The sequence below is a fragment of the Pinus tabuliformis genome, chromosome 7 (assembly GCF_031772625.1).
Source record: "Pinus tabuliformis cultivar Carrire ecotype Pingquan chromosome 7, CPIR1, whole genome shotgun sequence".
Lineage (NCBI taxonomy): Eukaryota > Viridiplantae > Streptophyta > Pinopsida > Pinales > Pinaceae > Pinus > Pinus tabuliformis.
In genome coordinates, this window is record NC_142293.1 from 1,078,329,840 (window position 1) to 1,078,340,715 (window position 10,876).

At 40.2% G+C, this 10,876-nt stretch overlaps 1 protein-coding gene and 1 pseudogene across 1 annotated transcript; both read left to right on the plus strand.

The window, feature by feature from the left end:
- The first annotated feature begins 6,518 nt into the window (after window positions 1-6,518).
- LOC149251324 (BTB/POZ domain-containing protein At5g48130-like) lies at window positions 6,519-7,052 on the plus strand. Its single transcript, XM_089453853.1, has one exon. It carries the CDS (start codon window positions 6,519-6,521, stop codon window positions 7,050-7,052), a length of 534 nt encoding a protein of 177 aa, XP_089309979.1.
- Window positions 7,053-7,673: 621 nt separating this feature from the next.
- LOC149251325 (double-strand break repair protein MRE11 pseudogene) lies at window positions 7,674-9,213 on the plus strand (annotated as a pseudogene).
- Window positions 9,214-10,876: the final 1,663 nt, after the last annotated feature.

Consider the following 10,876-nt stretch of genomic DNA (forward strand, 5'->3'; position numbering starts at 1 on the left):
AAAGTCTATTGATGGGAGGACGAAAGAAGTGTGAGTTTTGGGAAGTCTTTGGAGAAGAAGAAAATTGAACTTTTGGTGCCTCTCTCTCTATTTCGAGGTCTGGGTTGGGAGATCGAAGTCTCCTAATATTTTGTTGTTGTCAAAAGCTGCATGTTGTTGGAAGTTACTACCTAGTCAAAGTTGCTGGAATGGGTCAAATATCTGGGAGGCTGACATGGTGTGAAGGGAAAGTCTGGTCTTAGTCTAGGGTAAAATATTCTCAAAGAATACTATTGAAAGGAAGAATTGTATTGACTGTATTTTCCCCTCAAAGTGGGTTTTTTCCTGGCATGTGCCTATATCTTGTGTCTCTTGTTCTGTGATCTTCATATATGTATAATTGCTTGACGAAAGACAAGATAATAAAGAAGTAAAATAAGCCAACACTCTCACAATAAATTATAGAGAAAGGAGAATCCACCCCTAATATAATATCTTTTATTTTCAAACAGACATATCATCCAAATTTGCCCCATTAGGCCCCTAAAAATGTTGAAACTGACTACGACGTGTCCACTATACAGCCACTTCCTACTGGCATCATCAACAATGTCTTCTTCTCATGGCCAATCACCAGCTGTCATGTGTCTTCTTCAGAGGAGAGAGAAAGAGGCCCTCGAGTCCTCAGATTTTCAACGATTTCTTTTGTATTACCATTTCTCGGCAACCTTGGGGTTGTTTAAAGAATTTCAATTTCTAAGGAGTTGTGAAACTCCGAGATCCCAATAGCATTATGCTCCAAAGTATTCTCCTTCCTATATTGGGTCCCGAGATGCCGAGGCTTTGTTATGCCATTTCGTGCCCACTTTTAAAATAAGCCTCCTATTTTTGACCTCCTATTTCGACCTTGTTTTTTTACTTTTGGACTTAGGCTCTCCCTTTTGGTTTTCCCTTTGGAACACCAAGATTGCACCCATCCTTCCCTGTACTAGGAATGAAAAATAGTGTCATTTGACACAACTATAATATGGTATGACATTTGACAACATCACACAAGTTTACTGTGTAATAGTGAAGAAGAGAGAGTAGTTGGAGGATGAAGAAGAGGAGTAGAAGTTGAAGTTTGTCAAAGATTCTCTTTTCTTTTCTTGCTAGGGTTTGTGACGCTGCTAGTTGTAGAAGGAAATAATTCTAAAAGTAGTTGCAAGAGGCCGAAGTTGCAATATCAAAGTTTTGGAAGCTGCCTTGGAAGAGATCTTGATGGGGGATTGTTGGGAATGGGATCCCCCAAAGGACAGTTTTGGGGCTAAAAGCCCATGTTTTGGGTCAAATTTTATAATAAACTTGTAAAGACTCCGCATTTTGTGGTCACAGAGTGTGAAGGTGTCATGAGTCATAAAGGTTTGTCTACCCTTAGTTTTGGAAAGTAAAGTCAGCTTTAAAATATCTACCCATGGTTCACAGACCATGGTATTGTATAAAAAGATCTAAGTAAGCTCTAAGTAGTAAAGAAGTCGCTAAGAGAGTCATAGCTCTGAAGTAAGAAGTCTAAGTTTTGGGTCATAGTGTAGGAAGAGGCTCTACAACTGAGTGCGCAGAGGCCTAGGTAGAAGTCTGCAGCTGAGTGCGTGGACCCCTGTAGCTGTGTGCGCAAGGTAGATAAAGCATGTAATCACTTGAAGACATCAAAAGAGAAGTATTCTGCAATTTCTGTGTCTTTGTTATGATTAATGCATCTTGTCATATTATGTATGAATTTCCTTTATAATTCTTATGTGATGCGTGAATGTGTATAATTATGTTGGATAACTGAATGCAAATAAGAATATCTATTTACGCAGTGCTAATTGTGATTATCTAATAAGATAAGTAAGGCACTTAGACTAGTTTGGGAATCTCCACTAGTAGCACGAAAGTACCTGAATTGTAGGTTAGGGCTGCACGAAGGTCGTTCGTACCTTTTCACGGAGGTACTGAAGGACTGAGTATAGGGCTAGTTTGGTGGGCCCTAGAACTGAGTGGCCTACGCAAAAGCAGGAATAGAAGGAATAAAATGACATCACGACCATATTAGGGTGCGGAAACTTGGTTCCAGCATCCCACCATACTACTTCGAGTGAGACGTCGATCCGCATTCCGCGGGCTAATGCTGAAACTGCTAGTAGTGTAGGGATTTGTTTGGCTAATTAACACTGAACCTAGGTCAGGCCCCAACAAGCCAACAAATGGTTCCGTTATCGGGACCAGAATTTGCATAAGAGATGTGTGATGTCGTATCATTGGAATCCAGCTAAGAAAGAGATTAGAGACTGGTTGGATAGGAAGATCCACGAATTTGCGGAGTAGGAAAATAGAAGTCCGCAACTGACAAAGGAACAGTGGTTGGATAGGTACCTATATACAGAGATCCATAAGATCTTTTTCTGTTCCTTTTTGGTTGAGCTATACGAGTGGATTGTGAAGCTAGCAGATAGCCAAGGAAGGTGGAAAATTGACGGTCCTATTGTGTGGACCATGGAGCTAGTGCGGAGGTTGGAAGCATTTGGGGATAAGATCACTCATGCTGTTGATCATTGGCTTGATCACATCATAGGAGGATTTGTAACTGAATTCGCAGTCTATACCTCAGTTAGCTACAGTGAGGTAGAGCGACACTTTTTCAAAGGTCTGCGAGGTAAGTACGTGAAATCTTTGAATACCTGGATTAAAATTTTATTGTGCGAAAAACGGGTTATGCATCTACCTTAATATTTGGAGCTACGCAAAGCGGGAAAAATTACAGGAACGAAGGAAGAAAGGGTCCTAAATATATTCCATTTATTTCACCTCTGTGAGGTGATGAAGAGGGAATAGCACAGGTTTCTCTGCAAAGTGCTATTCAGTTAATAAGACAAGGATTCCTGTGACTTCCACCTCCAACTTCACCACCTTCACCTGTGATTTCACCTATACCACCTCCGCCTCCACCACATTTTATTATGGAAAATTCAGTGAAGCTGACTTTGTTCAAAGGCTTGGGAATGAGGACCTAGACCCATTCTGGTTCGTTGTGAAAGCTGTCTGGGAAGCTCAGGGTGTTACAGATGATAACATGAAGAAGGCAACCCTGGTTAGTGCTCTATAAGATCATGTGCTAACCTGGTACATAAAGTACTCTAATGATAACTCGAATGCTGGAGTGGCAGACATCCAGCCTGCTGAAAAAAGAATTCAGTAGGCCTAAATCTGAAGCACAGTCTATTGTGGTGTTCAAATAAATTGTGATGCAACCGGGCGAGACACCTTAGGAATTAGATTAGAGGTTTAAATGTAAAATCCGCAAAGCTAACATGAAATTAACAGACGGACAACATCACGAATGGTTTGTGGCTTCACTCCTGCCTGACCTGAGGGTTGTGCTATCACAACAGAAGATAACGACTTAGGCAGAGGCCTTGGATATTGCAATGAGACTGAATGAAGCACTGATGCAAGATCCAAATCTGGGGGTTCAATAGATCCATGGGTAATTGAAAAATCTTTTCCTAGAGATGCAAAGTTTGAAGCAGGAAAGAATAGTTCGACTAGAGGTGCGCGAAGAGGTATGGTGTCTGAAATGCAAGAGTCAGGGGCATGACAAAGACCATTGTCCAGTCTTTGTGAACTATATTGTAGGAGGAGGATCGATGCCTTTGAGGCCAGCAGCTGAAGCAGGATCGAGCGCGGGGCCTACATTGTGGTGCGCTATATGCTAGGTGCCAGGAAAGCATGCTACAGATACTTGTCATTTTTTGAAAAAGTTTGTATAAACACCACAACAACTGTTCTGCAACTTCTGTTGGTCGGTAGGGCATGATGAGCGTAATTGCAGAAGTTATGAATTGATGATGGATAGAACTCCTGCTTATAAGGTTCAGGTAGAAACACAACCCCCTAACCAGGGCATAGATAGGATTTCAGGGGCGCTGATGAGGCCGAGGTAGAGGAGGACCTAGCAGAGGTCGGGACAATTGATCTGCTACAATTACAGAGGATCAGGACACTATGCCTATGATTGCACTGACCCTACACATTTGTCGTGCAAGTATTGCACTCTGTTTTATCACGAAACAGAAGAATGTCCTACGCTGATAACAAGGATATGTGACAAAAGGGTGCTACCACCTTAGCCGACTCAGAATCTGCAAATGATGAGGTATAAGCCGCACGAAGAGGATCTGAATGTGAATATAGTGCTCCGAAGTGGAATCACAACAGGAGATGAGAAGGGGAAACAGCTGAAGACAGTACATGGGTTCGCAAGGCTTCAATAAAGGAGGTTGAAATCGATTTAGAGTGCGCATGTGAAACCTTCATGGAAGCAAAGAGGAGCTTTGTTGAGGCCTCCACCTCAGGGAGCAAGGATAAGCCTGATCAGGAGATGGACCCTTCTATGCTTACTACCTTCTTGGAGACATGCATGAAGCTATTGCGTGATAGTAAGGATGTGAAGGGGTTGCAAGAGCTCATAAATAGATGCACTGGAAACACTCCAGCTACGCCGCGTGTAGTATAGAAGCTTGGTAAGCATAAAATAAGGACAGGATGGGAGATGAAACTGACCGCGCATATATGAGAGTATGAGATGGATCAGATTACCTTGGACTTGGGGTCAGATGCAAACGTCCTACCAAAATAGACTTGGAAATGGATGGGAACACTTGCGCTGCAGTGGTCTTCGATTCAACTCAAAATGGCGAATCAGCAGAAGAACATTCCCATGGGACAGCTGCAGGGGGTGACTGTAGATATTGAAGGTGCGAGCGTGCTAGCTGACTTTGAAGTAATAGAAATTGTGGATGACAACAACCCCTATCCTGCACTCCTTGGAATTGATTGGGCTACTGATAGGAACATGGTAATCAATCTAAAGGACCAAGGTTTGCAATGCTCAATGAAGTGACTGGGACCTACACATACCTGAGGTACTATGGGGTTATCGGACGACATGAAAGAAGTTGACTAGAAAAACTCCCTTTAGGTTGGTCTATGGCATTGAAGCGATAATGCCTATGGAATATATTGTGCCTAGTCTATGCATAGCGGTGTTCACAGGTATGACGAATTGCGGAGCCCTGGAGGAAAGGCTCGTGCAACTGGATGATCTTAAGGAAGAGAGATTTCTAGCGGGATTTCACCAACAAGTCCAAAAGTAGCGTGAAAAAGCATGTCATGTTGGCACATTAAGCTGCACACCTTTAAGGTAAATGACCTAGTTTTGTTATAGGATAGTAAATGTGATAAATTTCCAGTGAAGTTCAGGATGCACTGGTCAGGACCTTATGTCATTAAGGGGATTACCAATGGAGGAGTGGTACAGCTAGTCAAATTGAATGGAGATCCCTTCCCAAGAAAGGTGAGTGGCAGTCGATTGAAGCCATACACTGGCGGTCTAACTATGTGACTAGTTAAAGGTAGCATAGTCTTAGTGCTCGAGGAAGTTCAAAGGAGGCGCAAGACTATAAAATACACTATCGTGCTGGGGAGCTATGCGATTGGATAATTTTGCAAAGCAAGGAAGTATCACAGGGTTCGCGACAACGCGAAGGGAGCTACGCTACCCAGGGAGAAGTCACGCAAGTCAACTGGAAAGTGATCATTGAAGTCACTGTTCATGAATTCACAGTAGAAATGCGATCAAATGGAGCCAGTGGCCAAAATTTAAGACAAAATTTATGGCCCATATCCTTGAAAATCTACTTCCAATCTGGTATTAATGGACCGAATTTGCGGGGAACAGTCGTATTTGAATTCAAAATGCCCTATAAATTATAGGTGGTTGTCCAATGAAAAACACTTGGAATTTTGACAATTGAGTTGTTGAGATTTCAAGCACTCATGAACCGAGAATTCTGCGAGGCTTTGAAAGAGACTCCAGCATTTGCAAACTTACCATAGACGTCATGAGTATTGCTGGAAAGAGTTATGTCAGCACCCATAGAAACTATAAATATCAAAGAAATAACAAAGGAGTTGGTGCCGAATGTTAGAGTCAGTCTTCGCAGCCTATCACCAGGGATCAACATGAGATCTTACTATGTTTGGTTTGATTAGATGTTTTGCACATGATATTTAGCACAAAACATGTCATAAGTCTATTCATCAGGAGTAGCTTGGAAAGAGCTTTCCAACGGTATATTACACTCCAAAAACCAGCTCTCGAATCAAAAGATATGACCGAATGAGTAATTGACTCAAAGACCCTCTCGTGCAGCAGTTCAGGTATTGAAATATCTAGAGGAAGCTAGGAGATGTCAGTGGCTGGATTGTGATGGAGAAGGAGAGAACATAGCATTTGAAGGCTTTTTATTGTGCTGCTAATCTTCATCTCAACATATAGCGAGTTCGTTTCTCTACTTTGATTGAAAGAGGACACTAGACATTGTTGACAGTGATATTCTGGGTGAAAGGTGTGAAGCGACAGGTCTCCCTATAAGTATCACTGTTCATGTGGAGAATCATAGCTACAAGCTCCATAAGGTAGAGAAATTATTATTGATCGTTGAATCTGATGATAATCTATGTATCCGCTGGTATCAAAAAGTGGTTACTTAAAATGGAGCTTATCTGATACATCGGAGATCACTTTGACTTTAGAAAGTGAAATCTTTGAGTTTGTGGCAAAATTTTGCTATGGGTCACCAATATATATGGATCCCTTCAATGTTGTAGCCCTGAGATGTGCAGCAAGGTTTTTAGAAATGATTGAAGAATATGGCAGAGGAAACCTTTGTGAAAGAGCTGATCTTTATCTTACTCAGGTTGTTCTGCAAAACTGGGAGGATACCTTGGTTGTTCTTCAGAAATGCTTAGGTTTGGTTCCCTTGGCATATGAGGTTCAAATTGTCAGTAGATGTGCTGAATCTCTAGCCTGTATGGCTTGCATGGAAGTTCTTGATCCTAAACAGAGAAAAGTAAAGTCTGTACATTCCCATGTTTGGAGTGATATCAGTGGCAGTTTAAGGCAAACAACAAACATAGAATGGTGGATAAAGGATCTACTTGCACTGCTTTCAGAGCCTTTTGAGAGGATTGTTATTTCTATTCAGGAATAGGGAATGGAAGAAATTATTATTGGGGAAGTAATAGTTCAATTTGGTACCAAATGGATTATTTTCAAGAAAAGACAGCAAATTGCAGATGATATAAATGGAACACAAGAGAAAAATGGAAGCCTATGCTTTCGTGGCCAGAGAATATTTTTGCATAATGCTCATTGCTTCTTTGGTGAAGTGTCGTTGGAAGTTTCAGGAGATTTTGGAATAAATCCCGAGGATGGAGAGTATCACCTTTTGTGCCAGGTTCCGAATGTTGAAGTCAATGCTCTTATGAGGACCCTTGATGCAAAGCCTCTATTGTTTCCTTTAGCAAGTTCATTGAAAGCAGTTTTCAATTGTCAAGGCCCATTGGATATTCCTGTATTTGTAGGTGGTGGCATAATGTCAAAGAAAAACAATCATTTCATATCAAATATGCCTTACTCTGTTGCGGCTGAAACAGTCATGTGAAACAAGGAGTTTGGGGCGGTATCAGCTATAGGTCATGTGCCATTCTCATATGTGTCAGCCAATTTTACTTTCAACACTGATAATCACATCACAAAGGTGTATGGCATTCAAGCAACACTTACAGATGGTGGTGAAATACGCGGTGCTAGAAATGTTTAGATCTGTCCAATGAGTGAAAGGGATGATTATAGTAGTACAATGTGGATACTTGTTGCTACAGATTTCCATCTTGGTTATATGGAAAAGGATGAAATTCGTCGCCATGATTCATTTTATGCATTTGAAGGGATATGCTTGATATCTGAGCAGCGATAGGTAGATTTTTTTTTTTGCTACTTGGTGGTGATCGTTTTCATGAAAACAAGCCATCGAGGACCACTCTAGTGAAAACTATAGAAATTCTACAGTGTTACTGCCTCAATGATCAGCCAGTACAGTTGCAAGTTGTCAGTGATTAGACTGTGAATTTTGCAAACGTATTTGGGCATGTAAATTAAAAAGATCCTAATTCCAATGTTGGTTTACCAGTGTTCACTATTCATGGCAATCATGATGATCCAACAGGAGTGGATAATCTTCCTGAAATTGACATCCTTTCTGCATGTAATATTGTGAACTATTTTGGAAAAATGGTGCTTGGAGGCTCTGGGGTTGGTCATATTACTCTTTATCCTATACTTATCCGAAATAATGTTACATCTGTTGCTCTTTATGGGATGGGAAAATATACGTGATGAGCAGCTTAACCGCATGTTCCAGACACCCCATGCTGTTCAGTGGATGCGGCCTGAACCTCAAGAAGGATGCCTGATGTCAGATTGGTTCAATATTTTAGTTCTTCATCAAAACAGGGTCAAAACCAATCCAAAAAATGCCATTAATGAGCAGTTCCTTCTGTGTTTTTTAGATCTTGTAATTTGGGGGCATGAACACGAATGCTTGGTTGACCCATATTTCCTGGAATGGGTTTTCATTTAACACAACCAAGCTCTTTAGTTGCAACATCCCTAATTGATGGTGAAGTAAAGCCCAAGCATGTGCTTCTTTTGGAGATAAAGGGAAGCCAATATCGGCTGACAAAAATCCCTTTGCAGTGAGCGAGACCTTTCAAATATCACGAGGTCGTATTGAAGGATGAACCTGATTTAGATGCAAATGATCAAGATGATGTTCTAGAATTTCTAAATAGAGTGGTAAAGATATGATTATACTGGCTAAAAGAAAGAAATTTAGTCATTCATAACTCAAGATTCCTTTAGTTCGAATCAAGGTAGACTATACAGGCTTCACATGAATAAATCCTCAAAGATTTGGTCAATTTTTTTTTGAAAAGGTTGCAAATCCACATGACATTCTTCTCTTTTCAAAGGCCACAAGAAGGCAGCAATCCATGGATAAAAATATTCAAGATGTTGAACACATGTGACAAGAGGAACTTAACTAGAAAATCATTGAGGCCCTTGTTGCAGAAAGTAATCTGAAGATGGAGATCCTTCTGGTTAATGATCTAGATGTTGCGCTACATGAATTTTTTAACAAGGATGATAAATTGGCTGTCCACTCTTGTTTGCAGCATAATCTTGAGGAGACATGGAATAAACTTGTGGAAGAAGTAGATGTATTGCAAATTAAAGAAGAGGAGGATTTAGTCCACAAAGTGGGCCAATGCATGCAGGAGCGTAAAGTGTTTTCTGAAGATGGGAAGTGAAAAGCATTCTAACACAGAAGGAGGCAAACCTACTTCACATTCTGTTGATCCAGTTGTAGGCAATGCACAAATCCAGTAGTGGTTGAGGATTTCAGGGCTTAATATGAGCAGTCAAAGATTGAAACAACAGTAAAAGGGAAGATTTTGTGGAATTCCACCCTTGAAGGAAACAAATCTTGACCAAAATTCACTAATTTTGGTTTTCTAAACAACTCTATTTGCCATAGTTCACGAGAGTTTTATTTAATTTTGTTTTATAGTTATAATATTGTTTTATGTTAGGATTTTATTATTAATTTTTATTCTATTTTTTATTTCCTATGTTGAGGAAATAAAAATAATTTTGTAATATTATAAATAGAATTAGTTTTGAAGATGTAGAGGTTCGATTTTTGCAATAGGAAGAAGCATTTGGACTGTGTAAAGTTCTATTGAATATCATAATAAAGCAGTTTTTTCCCTTTAGGCCTGGGATTCATCGCGGTGCTTAAATGTTCAGTATGTTTTTTCTCCTATAATTCATTTACACATTATGGTTTTCTCCTTTGTTTCAACATTATCTAAGTGATATGTTAGGAATTCATCCATAATGATGCTCCTTTCATGATGATTTTGCTATTAGTTGTAATGGTATTTTTAGTAAAATTCATCTGTTTTTAGATGCTCTGTTGAGAAACCTCATTATTCTCTTTCATCTAAAGTCGTTGCTGCAAATCCATCCTTTGTTTGATGCCTACAGGGAAGCGGGCTTTCTCCCTTATACTTCTCACATTTAAAATCTTCACTTGGCTGAACATGGCACTTAATTTTCCCCAGCTTTTCCGGCAAAAACTAACATTGATGCCATAATCCAAATCATCCTTTCTCTTGCTATTTCGACCCAAACAAATCCAAAAAAACCTAGAGCTACTATACCTAGCCTTAAATCCATATTCATTTCAGTCATCTCAACTAAGATTGACAAGGAGAGAGCCCTCTCCCGACCTGGTAGGGCTAGCTACCAGGTTAAGATTGGTCTGTGGTTATCCTAGGATTGCCTCCCTTTAGCCTGAGGTCAATCTAGGCTCTAACATAGTGGCGACTCCACTGGGGAAGAGGTGACAGATCTTCTCCGGGAAAGATCATTCAAGTTGCAGATCTGATTGTTGATGGTGGACAGCAGTCAGACACATATGAAGGCTGAAATCATCTACCTGATGACTCCAATGTTCAAGATCCTAAGCTTCGACTTCACTGCCAAAGAATCCAGTTTTCAGAACGTTGATGGTAATCACCGATGACAGGGTATGTGGAAAATTCGTTATCTAGTGAATTGTTATTGATTTTAATGGATGAGATAGCAAAATTTCAAATGGATCAGAGTTTTTTAACATCATTGTTTCTTAGCTTGAAATCCAGCCGACTCACACCTGAGAATAAATATTGTTTTCTTGGCTTAGTGGTTGAAAGATTGGAAAATGAAATTGAATTATTGGATGTTCAAATTAAATCACATGAATTCCAAGACCCTAAACAATTCTTGGAAACTCTCCCTCCTCCCAAAGAAGAAAAGATAAGGCTGCCCTTGGATGGTTTGATTGAAGGATGTTATGATTTACAGCGAGGATGTGACAATCTCCAACCAAGAGCATATGTTAATGAGCTGGGCAGCAAATAGAATCTG